General features: G+C 32.7%; 1 protein-coding gene across 1 annotated transcript; it reads left to right on the forward strand.

Annotated features, from left to right (window-relative positions):
* Positions 1-7394: 7394 nt before the first annotated feature.
* LOC127700400 (short-chain collagen C4-like) lies at positions 7395-8638 on the forward strand. Its single transcript, XM_052203850.1, has 3 exons — positions 7395-7582; positions 7777-7848; positions 8116-8638. Exons 1-3 carry the CDS (start codon positions 7444-7446, stop codon positions 8589-8591), a joined length of 687 nt encoding a protein of 228 aa, XP_052059810.1. The 5' UTR covers positions 7395-7443; the 3' UTR covers positions 8592-8638.
* Positions 8639-22242: the final 13604 nt, after the last annotated feature.

A 22242-nucleotide genomic window follows, 5' to 3' on the forward strand; every position in this document is an offset into this window, starting at 1 on the left:
TCTTTTCTGTCTTCCTAAGAATTTCCTGTATGAAGTCAGCCTGAAATATCTTAATGTAGGAGAGGACAGTTATTGCTGTTAATATTTGATTTATTTAAAGTAAGTTCATTTGGGTAAAGTTCAGCAGTATATTTAGAGAATTCTTGATTATTTAACGAAAAAATATCATCCAAATAACGGTAGTTGTTGCTGAATTTATCAATTAAATGGAATTTAGACGGGTCTTTACTGAGTTTGGCAACTGTGATTCAAAACAAAAATGAATGATATGTTCGTTGATAGAAGTTAAGGAACTTGTTATAAGCACCGAAAGATTAGAAGTAAAACAGTTACTAGAGGCCGAGATGAAAATATATTTTACGGGTTTTTTTGTTTTGTAGTTTAAGTAACCAATACATAGTGGGGACCGTCAAGCCTTAAGCTGAGCTGTGGTAGTGACATGATTATTTACTATATGACTTTCTGTGGAGCGTACGGCTTGAATGTAGTTGAATGTATAATTTCATTCTTAAGGACTTCCCCGTAGTATTTACTTCATACCACCACCACATTGTTGCTTTGTCGGCCGGTATGAACACAAAACGCTTTGCGAGTACTTGATTGTTTTTTATCCTAGAAATGGGCATATTACTTTCTCTTTTATTTATTTCTAAATTATTTTCGAAATGTGATATGCGACTATCAACCATATTCAGACATTTATTTAAATAGGAATCAAATGACTTTTTGTCAGATTTCTCCCATTTACACCATTGTGTACAATAGGATGAAAGAGCATCTTTAATAACTAACGGACACTCTTCCCAATTAGTTTTCGACGATGAACGATATGTAAGTCTTTTTTTCGGAAAGATTATAACCTTTCGTCTTGATCGATGTTGAGGTCCCTTGTAATTACATGGCCATAGGGATTATCTAAATTTCGATGTTTCACAGTCTCATGTTGAAGAAGCATTATTTTCTATACTGACGTCTGTTGTAACTGACGTATAATTAAAAATTAAACTTCTACTGTATTTTTTTATATGAATAAGAAATTTTAGGTGGCTCTATGTTATCAAAATATGGAGGTATAAAGTTTTGTACGGTAGAGTCATAAAAAATACAAGACAAATTGATAAAATCAATAACTCTATTTTTAATGTATTTTATTTTTAAGGAAATACTTTTTATGATCTTCTGATTTGTGAATTTGAGGGAACAGTCTTATGGTGAGAAAAAGCTGTAATAATACGTGTACACTCGTATTTTGGACTGAAAAACAATATTGTATCTCACTGGTTATAAATATTATGTAATTTACTAATTGGCATTTGGCCCAGTTTGCATAATAATTGATGTCTACTATTGTTTTTAGATATAGATAAAAAATCATGACGTGTAAATTTAAAACGATGTTAATTTCTTTTATCAATAATAGTCATGGAATCAATATAGGAAGTTTAGATATGTTCCCGTGGCCTATTATATTGTCATTTAGACCTAGAGGATACGTTGTATGTAGTCGTTTAGTCCAAGACAGTTCGCAAATTTTACGGGAGTCTTCAAACTGTTTATGTGACGGATTTAAGTGGTTGGAATTTTATAGATTTAATATTGTGCTTGTGTTTTTCTAAATGTTGGTAAATTTCACTTTTGATTTCTTAGGTCTGCGGAAGCGGTATAGATGTTCTTGTGTTCGTTTGAAAAATTCACGTCCATAACAGTTTTTTAAGATTTGGTTAATACTTTAAATATTTCATATATTTAAAAGAGATCGGAAATTACGTATACGCAAACAAGACAGCAATCGAACGACATACGACAAAAATAACCAAAAGACATATTGGGATCAAAATGTTACAGACTTTTCAAACCAGTTCGCATTGGAAAAGATGAAAAAGAGAAAAGATCTTTTCTTAAACTTTCCTTTGCCAACAAAGGTCTCGATGGCGTCAACTTAGGCAATATCCTTCATCATAAATTAGTTCAGTCGAAAATACCTCCTTATTTTAAAGATCAGTCTGTACCAATAATTTCTTATACCTATACCAAACCAATTGCAACTAAAATTTTCAGTTACAAACACGTTTTACAGGATCTCAACATTGACGACTTCAAGTCTAAACCTCCTGATTGCACCTGTGCTAGTTCCCAATTCACATATAATCCGGCTGGCCACGTTATTACCGGAGACCTCAACATTGTCAATAAAACTTCCCTGCGAGATTTGTTATCCAAAGGTCTGAAATACCGTGAGCAAAAAACCATCAATTGGAAATACAACTTCAAAATACTGATGGATTCAGTCGAGGATTATGCTAGGCAATGGGCTAACCGCGAGAAAGAAGACGTAGATACTCTTTCCGAATGGATTAAGACTATGAGGTCGTTGATACAAATCAGAGTTAAGAAACTAAATGGGTCTATCAATACCCACGCTACGTCAATTTTTAAAGACCCAAATGCTGCAATACACTTTGTCCTACCTCCATGACAAATATGTTGTTGTCCCCGCAGATAAAGCCCCAAACAACATCGTTTTTGTGTGTAAATATCATTACATAAACTGCTTGATAAATGAATTGGGTATTGACAAATCATTTGGAAACTCAACATATACCCTCACGACACTTACCAAAGAGGAAATCCTGGATAATCATAGGTCTGTTCTATGTTCCTTTGGAATTTCAATCAAAGATGAAGAACTGGATCTTCCATCACTGTATTGGATACATAAACTACATAAGTGTCCTTACAAACAACGGTATATTGCTGGGTCTTCCAAGTGCTCCACGAAACCTCTTTCGAAATTATTAACATCTATTTTATCAGCAATCAAAGCCGGGCTCCAAAGTTATTGTGAAACTGCCTGTTCTAGAGGTGGCGTGAATCAGATGTTGATACTAAAAAAATCCAAAGATCTTTTAGAGTACATACAATCTACGACTCTCTCATCTTGCAATAGTATTAAAACATTTGACTTTTCTACACTTTACACAAGTATTCCCCATTCCAAACTAAAAGACGAATTGAAAGAGTTGGTATTACTTTGTTTCATTAAAAAGAATGGCGAACGTAGATACAAGTATCTTGTCTTGGGGAGGGATAAATCCTACTTTGTAAAGAATCACTTTGATTGAAACAAAAAATTCTCTGAAACTGACATTACCAAGATGCTTGATTTCTTGATTGACAACATATTTGTTACGTTTGGAGGACTTGTTTTTAAACAGACTGTCGGAATTCCAATGGGAACCAATTGTGCCCTCTTCTTGCCGACTTGTTTCTTTATTATTATGAGGCTGACTTCATACAGAAACTTCTTAGGAAGAAAGATAAGAAGTTGGCAATATCCTTTAACTTTACGTTCCGCTATATAGATGATGTTCTCTCACTAAATAATACAACATTTGGTGACTATGTTGAACGAATCTATCCCATCGAACTAGAGATAAAGGATACTACAGATACAGTTAAGTCTGCCTCATATCTTGACTTACATCTAGAAATTGACAATGAGGGTCGGTTGAAAACAAAACTTTACAACAAAAGAGATGATTTCAGCTTCCCAATTGTGAACTTTCCATTTCTATGTAGCAACATTCCAGCAGCGCCTGCATACGTAGTATATATCTCCCATTTGATACGATATTCCCGGGTTTGTATTTCCTATCATGATTTCCTTGATAGAGGATTACAATTAAACCAAGAGTTCCAAATGGTGAAGTTGAAATCGTCCCTTCGTAAATTTTACGGACGCAATCACGAGTTGGTTGACCGTTATGGAATAACCGTTTCACAGATGATATCGGATATGTTCCTTATGCCGTAACTACAATACCCTTCCCTTTTCACGAATGTGACCTACCGAATTAGACTATTTACCGGATTTGTAATAAAATAAGCAACACGACGGGTGCCACATGTGGAGCAGGATCTGCTTACCCTTCCGGAGCACCTGAGATCACCCCCAGTTTTTGGTGGGGTTTGTGTTGCTTAGTCTTTAGTTTTTTATGTTGTGTCATCTGTACTATTATTTGTCTGTTTGTCTTTTTATTTTTGGCCATGGCGTTGTCAGTTTGTTTTCGATCTATGAGTTTGACTGTCCCTCTGGTATCTTTCGTCCCTCTTTTCCTTAGCTTTACATCAAATGCGTTCACATCTTATATCTTGTCAGTATGTATTTTTTGTAACAGTGCTTTTCATAACTGCTATACAACCAAGAAGAGAGATTCTCGTTCCATAACTTTTCACAGTATACTCCACCTGGAGCAAAAAGAGAACAGAAGAAAGGGAAAAGCGTATGGATGTTCGTAGACATAATTTTTAATAAAATTCTCCTTTATGTCCAAAAGTGAAAACAAGGTTTGGATATGTGTTAAAGTAGATTGGAGTATACCTTTTAATCGATATAAATTCAAATAATTTGTCAAAATGAAGTTTTTATCATGCTTTTGCAAGAATATGATAAAAAGTATGAGTCACGAGTTTTTTTTTCTTTCTTTCAAGCTACTGGTTGTGCACAAATTGACTGATTTTGTATAGTTTACACATGGAAAAATCAAATATTTTGTAATAAAAAGAAATCCAAATGATATACTTTTAAGATACAGAGAAGATACCTCTAATAATGTCCTTTCAGAAAAAAAAGGGGGTCACATGATTCGTTTTGTTCCCTAAAAAACATAATTGATAATTTATTTGCTACACATTTTGTCTATAGATACTATGTTATCTGATTTATCTCCTCTAATATGGTGAAGTTGAAAAAAAAACTAATCATACAAAAATGTTCTGTATTTAAATGAAAGATGTTTTAATAAGACAACACATATTGTTTTCTTCATTAGTATGAAAAGTCTAACAAATAATTTACATTCCTTCAAAATATGCACATTTTTCAAGATCTAGACCGATTGTCTTCTGCTAAGTTCCAAACCAAGATGGCAAAAGACACCCAATCTATGGTAAATTAAAGGATCTATTGATGAGATGTTGTGTTGTTTTCGTTTAGGGTCCACTCCAAGATTTGTGAGATGTTTGTTGTTTAATCTATATATCACTGTGGGATGTTTTGTATACTTTGGTTCGTCTTATTTTATATTCGTTTGGCATTAATGCTGTCTTCTCTTCTTTCAATGAACTGTGACGTTAGTAATGTTTTTGTTTAAAGTTTATTTTCAAGGATGTATCATCTTAAATCTCAGAACATTTAATACAATTTATAAAAGTCTTATATTGAAATTCATAGTGTCATAATGCTATATTGAAATTCATAGTGTCATAATGCTTGTATTTGTTCTGTACATACTTTATTTTAAACATATATTGTCGGAAACATTCTGATAGTATTTGTTAGATTAGTTGCTCTTTATAGTCAGTTAATTGTTGCTTTTAGCCTGCATGTACTTCAGTGAAGAGATACAGCGTTATCGATACCAAGCAAACAGTTTTAGCACAATCTTAGGATTGACGGGAAAGGTTCCTTTCGAATTTGAGAATTTCAAAAACAATGTATTGGGACCTCATTCATGCAAAATTGGAAATTTTCACAAATGCTGTTCAATAACTCAACTTTGCTCTGATGGTTTTTCCTGAAATTTTATTATAGAGTAAGACTTGATTAAAGTAAGCTCCTTTTAAATTTTGTATAATTTTCATTTGTTCCATTACTGAGTTATAGGATTTTATTTATGAGAAATTTACCAATTTCACATCTCGCGTACTATCTCCAATGCATTTTGATTGGTTTCCTAAAAACTTTACACTGTTGTTGAGATTGATAAAAGGAAGTTTCTCTTCGATTTAACGGAACTATAAACAACTATCATACAAGTGGGAGGTTTATCTAGCTAGAAAACCAGGTTTAACCCACCATATTCTTCGGATAATGCCTGCACCAAGTCAAAAATATGACAGTTGTTTTCCATTTTTACCATTCGTTGAAAAAGTCTAATGTTTGATTTTGTCAGGTTTTATGGACTTACCCCTTTTTGAATTTTCATTGGAGTTCGTTTTTTTTTGTAAAAACGTTTTTAATTACTCCTGATAAAATGCTTTTTTAATATTCCATTTATTCTGGCAACAATTTCAATATGCACATAGGGGCGTATCGTGCACTCTTGGCGCAACTGCTGTTTATACTTACCATGTACTTATTTTTAAAATTACTTATCAAACTTATTCGCTTTACTTTTTCTATTTCGAAATGTTTTTAATTGAAACAATAATATGGTAATCCTAATTATTATTCACCTTATTCATACAGTATTTCTTGTCATGTTACTTAAGACATATCTTAATATTCCCCGTGGTTTTCTGAATTTTGAATTATTCTAATATCTTAAATTGAAATGTCGGTCAAATTTTTGTTAGATTTCATTGCCCGTTATAGTCTTCATTTTTTGTATCTTACCCTGCATCTACGATTCTCAAATCATGGATGTGCCGTGAACGAATTCAAGCAAGGAATGTTTCGGCTTAAGCTGTCTTTCACTGAAAGAGAGATATGATCTTTTTGTTTGTGTTTTGGACCTCCTTGTGGTTTTGTGTCAGATTCTCGAATTTTCACCGTTTCGATGATTTATCTTGTATCGTTATTATGTCAAGTCATTACAAAATTATTGATTAGATTATTCATTTCTGCGGGTCCTTGGACCTTAGAAAATCCTGAATACTGTTGTTGAAAAGAGCACTTTGAAGACGTAAAACCTCATTAAAGACTGCAGGCTTATAATTTTGTATATAAGATTATTTTTTTCGACTTATGAGTTTGAATGTCCCATTGGTATCTTTCGTATCTCTTTTACAATCACTGGGTCGATTTCTCTGCTGGTGGACATTTTGCCCCGAGGACATCATCCGCCCAGTAGTATTTCTATGTTGTGCTTTGTGTACTGTTGTTTTTCTGTTGGTTTTTTCTTTTTTAGCTATGGCGTTGTCAGCTTATTTTCGACTTATGAGTTTGACTGTCCCTTTGGTATCTTTCGCCTCTCTTTCATTAGTGACGCTCGATTCAAAACAGTTGGTATACCAAAATGAAAGTGTAGATGACTGACTTTAGAACATAAAGAGTAATGATATACTTTTTAATTTGCTTATTTGCTTAATACGCAATGTAACAAATTCAATTATAGAAATTCCAGCTTCATGTAAAGCACAATAGATTCAGATACTTTAGTCATTTCGATATACTTTATTTTTATTCATGGGATATTGACTAAAAGAATGTAGCATGGAAAAAACTCGTTTCAGGATTAAGGATCCATGCAACATTCATTCATGGAATCTAAACTAAAGATGACATTTAAAACAATCACGCACAATAGTAATTAAAGGTTTCGTATTACATATCTGTTACATCAACAAACATTAAAATCTTTTAATCAATAATGAAAAAAGTAAATATTCATTTGTATTAGTACACAACTACTAGCCTACTGGTAAAGATATCACATTATCATGTTGAAGATCAGTTTGATTGTCCTTTTGTCCTGTGTTTGCTGTCGAGCTGGAAAGCCAGGATGTTTAAAAGAACACCTCATAAAAGAAATTGAGAGGAACTTGAAAGATCTACAATCTATTCATGTTCACAACGGTGGTATGTTGTTCATTTGCACACACATTGCTGAAGTTATTTTTCTATGAACAGCAATTCTCAATCGTATTTATGCATATTATGTGATATGTTGAAATAATTGTGGTTTTAGGTTGGTTGTAGAACATGATTCGTGCCTTAATTAAAAACAAAATGATTATAAAAAATCTTAAGATGACCTGTTTTTTTTTCTTCAGAAAACTCAGGCGAGACGTATATCAGATGGGGGAAAACATCATGTCCAAAGGAGTCTAATCTTGTTTATGATGGTAAGTTGTTACTGTGGTTCTGATTGAAAGTTTCATCATAGAAACAAGTATAAAGTATATTATATAGTTGTGTTTGATTCTTAAGTGAGGAATTTAAATAGTATACATAAAAGTCAGATGCCTAAAATAAAAACATTTTCTATAATACACAAAGAAAGGCTAATTGAGCTCATGCTACTTGTTTATTTAAAGCCTTAATGCTATTTGATATTAATTTGGTGCAATTTTTTATTTTAAGTATCTGAAATTTTATTGAACTTTTTGTAGGATATGCTGCCGGAAAACACTTCAACATTGGTGGGTCTGGTGCAAATTTTCTATGTTTACCAAAGAATCCTGAATGGAATAGTTATAAAGACGGGGTAAACACGTGGAGGGGTAAAATATATGGTATCGAATATGAAGTAGGCCAGAAGCCATATCCATCCACTTTTCACGATAAAGATATGCCATGTGCTGTATGCCAGTCTAAAAGATCAACAGTTTTAATGGTACCAGGTAAACTAACGTGTCATGACGGATGGCACAAGGAATTTTCTGGATACCTTATGTCGCAATCAAGTACAAATGGTCGTACTCCAGCAGAATACATCTGTGTTGATGAGAAGTTAGAATCTGTGCCTGGTGGAGATTCAGGTCGGAATGAGGCTGTCGTGTATCCAGTGGAAGTTGTTTGTGGAAGTTTGAAATGTCCACCGTACGTCAATGGCAGAGAGCTTACTTGTGTTGTCTGCTCCAACTGAAATAAAAAAAAACTATAATCTGAAATAAAATATGCAAGTACAAACAATTGTTTTTCATGTTATTTTCAATCTGTATAATTAAACATGCTCATCCCGGTTCGTAGTTATGTTCATGGTTGTTGCTTTTGGGATATCACTTTGTTAATATAAAAATAAAAAGATGTGGTATGTGGTATTGCCAATGAGACAACTCTCCATCAGAACAAATGGCGTAGAAGTTAACAACTATAAGCCACCGGACGGCCTTCAACAATGAGCAAAATCCATACCGCATAGTAAGCTATAAAGGGCCCCGAAATGAAAAGGGTAAAACAATGCACACCTTGAGTTATATGTCGGTACGCACTATTGTTATGTATTAAAACAGATGTAGGGAATACGTCAACGACACAAAAAAGAATGACATCAAGAGGCCAACAATACAGTTTTCATATTAATTGTTTATGGCTTTTAACTAGCTTTCAATAACTGCGAGTACTCTCAAATCGTACTTTCGTGTTAATTTGACCTGTTGACACAATTTGTAATGCATTTCTGTTATTCAGAGCTAGTGTAAAAATTACGATTCGGTCCCAGTGCTTAAAATCCCTTGATCCCTTATGGGTTGATTTGGCATACATAAATAAAATACAAAATAATTAAGCAATGAACGAGGTTGTTAAATGTGCTTTTTTGTGCTTCTTTGTTAAATATTTGTTTGTTTTTGTTGTGATTAAGATTGTGACACGGTGTTGACTGCTGTACCCCTATTTTGACATTTTTACCTTTAATGTCTGTTTGTTTTATTCACGCATCGTTGTTAATATAATGGAATTTGATGCAACTGTCATACAAGTGAGAGGTTTAGCGCTATAAAACCAGGTTCAATACACCATTTTCTACATGAGAAAATGCCTTTACCATGTCAGGAATATGAAAGTTGTAATCCATTCGTTTGATGTGTTTGGGCTTTTGATTTTGCCATTTGATTAGGACTTATATCTAGAACTTGACTATGAGGGTCGGTTGAAAACAAAACTTTACGAAAAAAAAGAGATGATTTCAGCTTCCCAATTGTGACCTTTTCATTTTTAAACCAAAAGTTCCAAATGGTGAAGTTGAAATCATCACTTCGTAAATTTTACGAACGCAATCACGAGTTGGTTGACCGTTATGGAATATCCGTTATACAGATGATATCGGATATGTTCCTTATGTCGTAACTACAATCCCGTTCCCTTTTCACGAATGTGACCTACCGAATTAGACTATTTACCGGCTTTATAATAACATGAACACGACGGGTGCCACATGTGGAGCAGGATCTGCTTACCCTTCCGGAGCACCTGAAATCAACCCCAGTTTTTGGTGGGGTTCGTGTTGTTGTTGTACCCCTATTTGTGACATTTTGTTCACGCATCGTTGTCAATATAATGGAATTTGATGCGACTGTCGTACAAGTGAGAGGTTTAGCGCTATAAAACCAGGTTCAATCTACCATTTTCTACATACGATAATGCCTGTACCAAGTCAGGAATATGACAGTTGTTGTCCATTCGTTTGATGTGTTTGTGCTTTTGATTTCGTTATTTGATTAGGGACTTTCCGTTTCGAATTTTCCTCGGAGTTCAGTATTTTTGTGATTTAAATTTTTATTCAATGTTTACTTATTTTATGTTATATTTCGTCTTACTTTTTTTAATATTTACCACCTTTGATAAGTATTTAGTATGACGAAAAAATGTTCACTTCTGTACTCGTACTATGAATAAAAAAATATTTTGTAAACAATGTTTCTGTACTCCTAACAACAAAATTATTATATTTAAATTTACCTGTGTACGTTACTTTATTTAAGGCCATTTTGTCATAGGTTAAAGTTGTCTTTTTGACATTGAAACATCTTTTTTATTTATATTGTGTCATAGATCAAACTTATTCGTTCAGTGTATATGTGTTTGTGTATTGTCCTTTTGATCGAGTGAAGCCATTTCAATTGATATTTTATTTTGTGTGTTTTTTTATGTTGTAATGTTATACCACTGTTTCAGGTTAGGGTAAATCCCCTGCATTTTTATGCACCTGTCCTAAGTCAGGAGCCTCTTGTTCAGTGGTTGTCGTTTGTTGGTGTGGTTCATAAGTATTTCTCGTTTTTTATATAGATTAGACCGTTGGTTTTCCTGTTTGAATTGTTTTACACTAGTCTTTTTGGGGCCCTTTATAGCTTGCTGTTCGGTGTGAGCCAAGACTCCGTGTTGAAGGCCGTACTTTGACCTATAATTTGTTTACTTTTTACATATTGTGACTTGGATGGATAGTTGTCTCATTGGCACTCATACCACATCTTCTTATTTATATTCTTATTCTTATTCTTATTAAAGCTGTCAGTAACTGCGAGCACTCTCAGATCTGTTCTAAGTGTATTTTTGTTGTTGGGATGTACAAGTACCCGTCCACGTCCACTTTGTGTTTTTGTTGGATATATTTCTATTTGTATCCATCGGATGAGTTAAGCCTTTTTCAACTGATTTTTATAGTTTGTTCTTATGTTGTACTGTTACACCACTGTACCAGGTAAGAGGGAGGGTTGGCGCCTTTAAACTAGTTTAACCCCGCCACATTGTGCCTGTCCCAAGTTAGGAACCTGTAATTCAGTGGTTGTCGTTTGTTGCTGTGTTTCATATTTGTTTTTCGTTCATTATTTTGTACATAAATTAGCCGTTAGTTTTCTTGTTTGAATGGTTTTACATTTATCATTTCGGGGCCTTTTATAACTGACTATGTGGTATGGGCTTTGCTTATCGTTGAAGGCCGTACGGTGACCTATAAATGTTAATTTCTGTGTCATTTTGGTCTATTGTGGAGAGTTGTCTTCTTGGCAATCATACCACATCTTCTGTTTATATATACGAGTTTATTCTCGATTTTTTATGTTGTCTGTTTTCTTTTGCCAAAAGTGTTGCTTGGATTTCGACTACATTTGTTTACTTCCTTGATATCGCCTTACTTTTAGTATTTATTTCAAACATCAGCTGCTTTCTCCAGAAAATATCACAGCTGCCTATAAAATACAATATGAAATAAACGCTATTTTAAATGCCTTTAGACGAATACAAATATCCAGGAAGAAGTAAAAAGATTATGGTAGATTTGTAAAACTGTTCAATGTGTCCTTACGTCCTTTTTGCTCACATTTTAAACCCTACAAACACACAAGAAAGATACCACAGGGATATTTAAACTCATAAATCGAAACCAATCTCACAGTGCCATAGCAAAAAATGAAAAAAGACAAACAGACCAACAACAGGACACAAAAACACAACACAGAATACAGACAGAGCAACAAGAACTCCACCAAAAACCGGGGAGGATCTCAGGTACTCCGGAAGGGAAAGCAGATTCTGCTCCACACGTGGCACCCATCGGGTTGCTCATGTAAGTAAAAACCCGGAGATCAGTCTAATTCGGCAGGTCACATTCGAGGAAAAAGAGAACGGGATTGTGGTTACGACAATTGTAACATATCGTCGTCATCTGTGAAACAGATTTTCATAACCGTCAACCAAATCGCGACGGCGTCCGTAAAATAAAATAATTTCTTTATTCCCTATGATTAGCGCCAATGTTGTCATCATGATCTTTTCTTTAGAATATCTTCTATTCCTTTTTTTCTAATTTAATTGAATTGTATATTTTAACCAGTACTGATAGTTAAGAATAAATTACATCAATGAAACAGATGATACAGCAAACCAACGACACAAAAAACGAAAAAAAAACACCTAGAGGTCAGCATACGACCTTTAACTATAGATATATAGGTTTGTATACAACATGTTAAGATCTGAATTGTCTTGAAGTGTCAGTTAAATGGAGAAATTGTTAAACATAGACTAACAAAGACCTACTCAAGATAACACAACGTTGACTGCTGTACCCCAATTTTGACATTTTTACCCATTATGTCTGTTTATTTTGTTCACACATTGTTGTCAATATAATTGAATATCATACGACTGTCGTACAAGTGAGAGGTTTAGCTAGCTATAAAACCAGGTTTAGTCCACCATTTTCTACATAAGGAAATGCCTGTACCATGTCAGGAATATGACAGTTGTTTTCCATTCGTTTGATGTGTTTGAGATTTTGATTTTGCCATTTGATAAATGACTTTCTGATTTGAATATTCCTTGGAGTTCTGTATTTTTGTTATTTTACTTTCTTCTGCCAATACCATATTTCCTAAATGACAAAACCACTTAGATTAAATAAAAAGACATGCACTGAATAGGTTCCTGATTTTGGGAAAAAAACGAAAACAACACTTTATAAACTTCATGCGTCCGAAGCGCTTTTCTGGATTTACCTTCATCAGGAACGCTCAAAGCCAAATATTTGAAAGCCAATGATGTATCAGAACCGAATTAGTTGAAGAGCTATATCAACAAAAAGGACCTTAAAAAATAGCCAAAATCCATCTAAGGTCAACTTTGCCTGAGGGAGTTGAAACCTTAGTTTCTTATAATGGGACATGCATATGATCATGCGACGAGTTTAGAATAATCTATTAAAGCGGTATAAAAGAAAACAAAAACACAATAAAAAACAAACAATGATAAATTATGCCGTATAAAAAAATCCTCTCAATTACTGCTGATGTAAAATTATACCATCTTACACTAGAATATCGGAGTTGTGTTTCAGGAAGACATCATAAACAAAACAGGAAGACGATAATTTGTGTCATGCTTAGAATATACTTGTGTATTAATTTCATGCAGACAAAATAAACATAACAGTTTTGCTACTTAATATTGTTGAGGGAATTAAACTTGGCGACAACCCTATAAATTACAAAAGAGAAGCAATCAATTCTGATAATTACATTTATATGCTTCAACCCTGGATTTAAGAGTTATATTAATCTTTACGTTTGTTAATGTGTGCATTGTCGTGACGTTGTCATGGGAAGCACGTGCAGTAATGAATATTGCATTTGATTGAGAAATAAAAATTTCATTTTGGAATGCTTCGTGAGTGTTGTCTACCAATGAAAAGTACAGAATTTCACGAAACATACCTGTAATGTAATTATTGGATAATGATAATATTTTCATTTACTCGATTTTCATTTACTCGATTTTGTTTTTTGGCCCAAAATCTTGTAAAACATACCAATTCCAATTCCAAAAAAACACCACAGATGATATCATCATCATGCTAGACATCTTTATCGTGTTTGATTCGGATATTTTCAACTGGTGTCATTCAGATGGGTACTAGTTTGGCAACCCAACTGTCCGACTTTTTTTATTTTTTTTTAATTTATATATGATAAAGAAATGTTTTTCAAAGACATAAAGAAGTATCCTACCAAGGTCTTTTTTGATGTTTTGTAACTCATTTACCCACATTTCAGCGGGTGCTAGCATCTCATTTATGCAAATTTTGATACCACTAAACTAAAAGATCTTTTCTTGAAATTGCCACAGATGGACGATTTCAAACAAGGATCTATGTCAAACTTAACTATTTCAAAAATTCAATTTTTAACTTCCAATTTCTTGGTTATATATGAAATTAACACTTACTAAATAATGTCGTGCGTACTATGAACGACTTTTCCTAATTAACCTTCTTCAGAAACGCTTAAACCTAAACATTTGAAAGCCAGGGATGTAAAAAAAAGTAGAAACTTAAGGAGCTTCTTGACCAAAAAGGGACCTTAAAAGAAGAGCTAAATTCATCTACGGTCAACTTTGTCTAACGGAGAAGAAAGCTTATGTCCTATCGTATGGCGCTTACATATCTCAATGTATGCGTTACGCGTGCCCGTGTACATGATCACATTAAATGGACGACAATTATAAAAATCTGTCCTAAACGAAAAAGAAAGCTCCACCAGAAGAAATACGAATGAATTTGAAAGTTTGATGGTCACCATTACACATCTGTTGACCGAAACGATGTGTCTGTGTCTCGACTTGTGAGCGACATGTTGTCGTGGTCTTATATCTTAAGATATCAGAATAGTCGTCTGATATGCAAATTTACCGATTAAATTCTACTCCCCTTCGTGGCATTTTATTAGTCTTCATTCGCATGGCGCATGTATGTATTAATTGGTGGAGACGCTTACTTTGTTTACGCAGCCGGTCTACCTCGATTTAAATTTCGTGATTCCTTCATTATTTTCATCTTTGTTTGCATATTCAAAATGGATTGACGGAATTTAAACATACACTAATTAACATGGAAATATTACAATCTATAAGTTCCTTTGAAACTGACAAATATGGAGTTAAACAAACGAAACAAAAGACAGCACGAAACCAAAATTTTAAAGGATATAATGCTATGGATTGTCTATACGATAAAGGTTATTCTAATTGAATACGGATTTCTTTCCATGCAAATTTTAACAAAGCATATTAGATTTTCAATATTGTATCTAAACGTTATCAATAAACAGGATTTTGACCTCGTGAGTGAACGGATACATAATAAACTGGTTTTACTGTTTTGCTTTTGTTGTTTCCTCAAACGATTACACCAGAGCATTGTCTAATCGGGAAGAAGTTGAACTGGACACTTTGTCAGAATGGGTCAAAACAATCAGATCGCTGATAAAATCGTCTAAAAGAAATAATCGACGATGCTTTTCAATATAAAAATGGTAGCATACGCTATACATTTATTGCCTTGATATACTACTACGAGTGTCTTGTAAAAGAATTAAGAATACATAAGCACTCATGTAATCCCACATATAAAAACATATCATTTGATAAGGATGAGATTTTGGCGAATCATAAGTCCTTCATGGCCTAAATTTCATTCAAACTTTTTCGCTATCTTATTATGTAATGTAATTGTGTACCTCCTATTGTGTTGTTTGATTAATTTTTACGGCTTCCTTCAGCAAATCCTGTGCACACTACAGTACACATGTATATCCCCTTCACCTACTATAACCTTAATCAGAATTAGCTGAATTTTCTCAGAGACTTCATCATATCATAGAATGGTTTATATATACATCTATGATCATTCCATGCCATGATGCACTTTCTATTTTGATTTTGTATTTTAATCTATATTAGTTGTTAATGTTAATCTTTCTTGAGGCCTTCAAAAACTATAAGAACAATTAGAAAAAAATAAAAAATAAAATACATAATACATAATAAAGTTAACTATAGAAAGCACCTTAAATGTTGAATAAGCACATATGCATTCAATAGAAGAAAAAAATACATAAGATTCAGGTATCTTCACTCTGTACAAGTATAAAAAAGTTTGAACATTTGATCTTTGAAAAATGTATCTAAATTATTTATTTCCTTAATATTATTTGGCAAATTATTCCAGGTAATTAAACAAGAATATTTAAATGTTCTTTTTAAAAAAATCAGAATTAGGTCTTGGTACATGAAGAAGTCCTGATGTTGTCGACCTGAGCGAATACTTATAAAGATCAGCACAAGCAGTAAATGTATTAGATAGATAATTAGGTGCTAGACCATTTATGCATTTACACATTAAAACAGCTTGAACATATTGCATCCTCGTAAATATGGTCATCCATTCAAGCTCTTTAAACATTAAAGTTGATGGAAAATCAAAAGAAACAGATAAAACTAATCTTGCAGCATGTTTTTGGAGGTTATGAATTCTTTCCAGATTACAGTTTGTGGTAAGACCCCATACTGTAGTCCATAATTGGTAATATATAGCTATTGTAAAAAGGAATAAGACCCTTTAAAGGTAAATAATGTTTCAACTTTTTTAACAGGTATATTCTGGTTGAAACAATTTCACATATTTTATCAATTTCATTTGACCATGACAATTTTTTTATCAATATGGGTTCCAAGAAGTTTGTCAACTTCTACATTGTCTAAAGCGATATTATCTTGTGATAAAACACAAAAAAAAAAACATTCATTGCAGCTTTCAAGTTTTCTGTCTGTTCCAAAAAGCATACATTTTGATTTCTTGTTATTCATCATCATGTCATTTTCTTTACACCAGTTAATAACATTTTCTAAGTCTTTATTCAAACATATGTTTAGATTTATAATAGATTTCGATGACAAATGCAAAGTTGTATCATCAGAATATAGATCAGATTCTGTATATTCTAAAGTTAATGGTAAGTCATTGATATAAACATTGAATAATAAAGGTCCTAGTATAGAACCTCGAGGAACTCCAAAAGTTACAGTTTTTACCTCTGATAACTGTGGGGAATCAACTTACCACCCTCTAGAAATTGATCCTGTCGAATAACAAACCTGTAATCGGTCTATTGAATGCCATTTAAGAACATTATGAGTAAAAACCGATATCTCAAACAGTGTTACTAAATTAATTGCATACAGGGTTGGATTTGTTGTATTTCCGAATGAATGCAGACCATGCCCACGACACAGGGACATTCTTGGTTTGCACTGGCAGACAAAATCAACATGTCAATGCCCAAAGCATTCAGAAAACACAAAGACACTCAGCGCGGCTTCTATTTGTATGAGTAGAAGGATGCTTAAAGAGAAGGGTGTACTTCTATCTGTTGATTCTGGTGAGTATATGTACATGTATTGCACACTGACATTTATTCAGATAATTTATTTTATGAAATGAATGTACAATGAAAATTTATGACAGCTGATTAACCCACCATTTGCACCTTTGTCAAGACATGGTGCTATAATCTTTTGCACTAACATTGATACATACACATTTGTACTGTTCATCTCCATTCTGAAAGTACATGTACACATTCCCTTAAAAATATGTCTTTCAATACAAAGTTGAAATTCAATTTAACAAATTCAAAATTACAAGTAAAGTTCTTACTGATCAACATGATATTCATTGTAAAATCCACCACTGACCACAAAACTATACAACACGATTTACATGTATCACTTTTTTTACCCAAGATAAGTAAAGACTGCGATATATTGTATCATTTAAATTGTATACTTTGATGAACAGTGAAGATTGTATTGACTGTATTTGATTAATTCTAACTTTTTTTTTGGGAAATTTTGTTTAGACTTAACAACAATGTACATGTATTAGCCACATGCAGATACAAACAAAATTGTATGTTTGAAATGAGAAAATATACCCTTTTTACCAAACTAATCTATCAGCTTTAGGTCCTAGATTGTGGCCTATGATTTCTAATTATTTACAAATATGTACATTTTATGAATTTTATGAATGTGTTTATCTTTTTTTATAAGCTACATTTTAAACATGATAAACAAATTTTTGTTTTTATTTAAAAACCTATGTGATAATCAAATTCATAGAAAAATGATGAAAAGAGAAACAATAATAATGAAAAGTTACACCAAAACCAGTGTTGAACTTAAAAGGTGAAGAACTTTTAGGGCTAAATGTAAACCATCATGGTCCTTCTTCTTTTACATTTACCTTACAGTTATAATTGTGGCCTATTGTTACATCCTTGTATATGCTTTGTCTTTATATTGACAGGAATATGCAGAAAATGTCACGGAGACTACTTGCAACTTGTTAACATGGTTAAAGAAAATGGAAGTACAGAAATGGTAATTATATATAATGAATTAAATTGAATGATTAAATGTTTTAGTCATTTTACAATGTATATACATGTACATGTACCTTATATTTTTTTATATGAATAGCATGTTTATTATGAAAAAAAGTTCTGGTAATGAATTATATATTTTGATATTATAGAGAGGCTATTTGTTGAAGATGCTTATATATCTAGGCGAGGGACACAGCCTCCCGTTGTAGTTTGTGGTCTTATAATCGTGTAAATGAGAGTATTGTTTTTGTTTTTTTTAATTTTCTAATGAAAAAAAATAGATTAAATAAACTTATCATGCTTATTGCATTGACATACATTGTACACCTGTGCAAATCCAAATGACGCATTGAAAAATGACTCGTGTGTTTGCCCTTCCTATATTAAACAGGGGGTATATAATCTTTCTATCTTTATAGAAAATACATCATATTATGCCAGATGCAGAATTTTGACATTAAATTTTGTGTAATTCAACATAATGAGAGTTTTTACCAGGAGAGAAATAGGTTTTACAACTTGTGAAAATAGGATATTACATAACATAAAACAAGGAATCATTTAATTTTGAATTCTGGAAAATTAAGAAGAAATGTATGATGAAAACTAATCAAATCACTGCCAATGGCTAAGGTTCAGGCTACTTTCAAATTTCACTAATATTTTAGTATGAACTAACTAACCCTCCATTTTTTCTTGTCTTTTATGGAACGAAATGATTTAATATTTGGTCTGGCGCTTGATAATATTGAGTTGTAATGTGTAAGCAAATTTAAGATCAGCAGTGCAACCACTTCCTGTTTGCCAATAGTTTGCAATCTTACAACACTCACTGTATCAGGATAATTTTAGTTAACTTTTCTTGGCTTCTATGGAATGAATTGGTCAGTTATATTTCAGTATGCATGTGTTACCTAAATCAAATAAACGCAGCGACACAGGTCCAGACCCGGTATTGGTCTTGTTTATACAAATGATTACCGTCAGAAAATCATTTCTATTAAATAGTTTTGTAAATATCAGCATGCATAAATTTAAATTTATTAATTGTCTTAAATTCTAAATATAAAGTGTAAATTTGCAGGTACAAATGCCAATTACAAAAATGGAGATTGGTACAGTTATGGAAACCCATCCAAGAAAATGTATGGAAACCCATCCAAGAAAATGTATGGAAACCATGTTCACAGAAGTAATTCCTGATTTTTCTGAAGAGGTATGTTTATACCTTCGTATTGTGTGTTTTAATGTACATGATGTATTAAAAAAGAAAGTTTTCAGCTTCATCACATTCTACATATTGGTACCAAACATGTCACATTGGTGAAGGTCAAGGTATTTATCTAAACAAAAATTGTAAATGAATGTCGAAAATCTGAAATAAATTGAATAATTATAAGCTGCTAAAGGACCATAATATATACAGTTGTATACATGCAAATTATACTATAAGTGTAATGTTGATACAAGGATTTGTGAAAAAAAACACATAAGTTAGAAAAATAAAACACATTATTAAATCAACCACTCGAAAACATAATCTTAAATTTTTACAAAAATATTTATAGTTTATCCATGATTTTTTAACCGAGAGAGTGTTTCTCAGCTAAAATCTCATCGAAGCCGAGAAACATACTCGAATTTGAAAGACCATTGATAATCTGATCCGGCCTAAATAACTTTGACCCGCACATATCACCGACTGTATGCTAGACTAGATATACAAATAAGCCAATATTTGTAAAATCATCTGTTTATAGTTTTAACCAATTTTTTTCATGAGCAGAAATAGTTTGTCAACTTCTTTTTGCCCTTTAATTTGCCCTTTAGTGATGATTACTGCCTTTTTTGTTTGCATGTTTGGGGAAAAACTATCATGGAATTCAGTCATTTTCCTTGATTTTTTTCTTCAAAAGTTGCTGGAATCAGTAAGAGTTAGTAGAAAATGAAACTATTGAAAGAGCTTGGAGGTGTTTAATATCAGATAAATTTTATAAAGTTTTTCAGTTGTTTTTTTTTTTTAGCAAAATCGACCCTGAAAAAGAGAGGCGAAAAATACGATCTTTGTAATTTCATGACATTATAGAAGATCATTGGATAGCAATATTAGATAGAGAGAACCTGTAAACAGTAAAATTGATCAGGAAGACAAGATTTACTAAAAGGCCAACAAAGCCTAAAATTATCATTAATCTCCTTATAGGAGTTATTGCTCTTTAATGATAATTTTTTTTCATTTTTATTGTGTAATTTTGTTGTTGAAAAAATGAAGTTAATCTGAGAAATGGTAAACAGAAAAAAATGAAAGGCAAAACAAGATCAACAAAAAAGAAATTTGATCATGATTTATATTCTAGTCTGCAATGTTTGAGAGTGGCCTTTATGCAATTGGATCGAGGTGAACAACACAATTTCTGAAGGGCCTCTATGTACATGTAGTAAAACCTAGCACAATAGGTAAAGTGAACTTTTCTTTTTAATATTGGTTTGTTATTTATGTTCTTGGTCATTGTTGTTGACCTTTTCTTTTAAAAGTCTTTACCTCGGAAACCACTGAGCCAAATAGAAACAAATTATTATCACCCTTTGGGTATTTATTTAAGATTGTTTAATTATCCAACATAACTACAAGGGCTAAAAATCGACATTTTTATAATTACTCAACCAATAAAACATAGCCACTACGACATACTCAAGAGTGCTGAAAGTGGAGTAAAATACAAATAATTAATCAATCAAACCACAACCAGACTGCATCCAATACTTTGATATAGGCAGATAAATATATTAATGATAAGAATATCATATTGCAGTCAGGTAATAACTATATTGTTTTTGTTTTTGTTTTTTTTTGTTTGTTTTAGAAATAAGAGTATTGGGTTATGACTTTAGTGAGGCTCAAAGTGGCAAGAGCTATTGTGATGCCAAAATCGCACACATGAGGGGCAAAATCAGAAGTCATGCAGCTGAAGGACACAACATCTCAACAGCTCATGAGGTCAAGAAAGCTATTGAATGTGGAAAGGGAATTCAGGGGTACAGGCAGCTGTTGTGGACATTGAAACGTCCAACCAAAAGATCCAAAGACACTCATGGAAAGGTGTAAATTTTTAAGTAACATAAGATTTTGTGATGGTGGCATAAGAACAAGGCGAGCATATAATGTAGGAGAAGGTAACTTCATTAATCAAGAAACAGTGGATGAATATTGTAACATGAAGCAGACAAGCACAAATATCCAATGCATGTTGTTAGTGATGTCAATAATTCTGATAGTTTATGTACTATCAAAGAGAAATATCTTGTTGTATCACCAGTGCCTGAAGGTGAAAATCCTCCTGAAGATAATGTTGACCAAACAGTTGATACCGTTAATGATGAGGATGATAATAATGCGTTTTATTGCGCTGAGGAAAGATGTGGGAAGATTTATAAGTCCTACTATAAACTTGAGGATCATATTCATATTGGTAAACATTATAAAGAACAATGATCGAGTCGTCTTACGATAGAGTAAAAAAAAACTGTGGGCATCAAAATGCCAGCAGATATAGCAAATATCAGACAGGTAAAAAATAACAACTACTGGTAACACAAATAACATGAATGAATCTTCCATCAGAGTGCCATCATTTGAATGGGCTTTATAAAAGAAAAAAGTGTGTCTGATTCTCAAAGAAGGTGAAGAATAACTTGACAATGCTATATGAGAAAGGTGAAAAAACTGGCAGAAAAGAATATTCTGCAAATGTTCCTATTGAAATGAGAAATATCAAAGAAAATGGGCAAAGAAAATTTTCACCGGATTATGGCTTCAACCCAGCCATAAAGACGGGTTTATCTGTAATTGACCTAGAAAACATGAGCGCATCCATTAACCTCTCACGTGACCGATCCGCCATTACAACCGTGAAAAATAACGCACGTGTATTGATCAAAACATTATCGATTTTCTGTTTACATTTGTATTTCTTTCATTTTCTGATTTATTTTACTATGGATACTGCTGAAAAAGTTATAAAAAACGTGGAGGCATTTCTTGTGCAGTCAAAAGTTGTACAAATAATCATAAAAAACTTC

Source organism: Mytilus californianus, unplaced genomic scaffold (assembly GCF_021869535.1).
Source record: "Mytilus californianus isolate M0D057914Y unplaced genomic scaffold, xbMytCali1.0.p SCAF_1, whole genome shotgun sequence".
Classification (NCBI taxonomy): Eukaryota; Metazoa; Mollusca; class Bivalvia; order Mytilida; family Mytilidae; genus Mytilus; species Mytilus californianus.

What these genes read in the sequence shown, in the direction of transcription:
- LOC127700400 (XM_052203850.1), top strand. Translation starts at nt 7,444, where the DNA reads ATGTTGAAGATCAGTTTGATTGTCCTTTTGTCCTGTGTTTGCTGTCGA. An exon ending in TATTCATGTTCACAACGGTG is followed by an intron (nt 7,583 to 7,776) that starts GTATGTTGTTCA and finishes TTTTTTCTTCAG; the next exon opens with AAAACTCAGGCGAGACGTAT. An exon ending in GTCTAATCTTGTTTATGATG is followed by an intron (nt 7,849 to 8,115) that starts GTAAGTTGTTAC and finishes AACTTTTTGTAG; the next exon opens with GATATGCTGCCGGAAAACAC.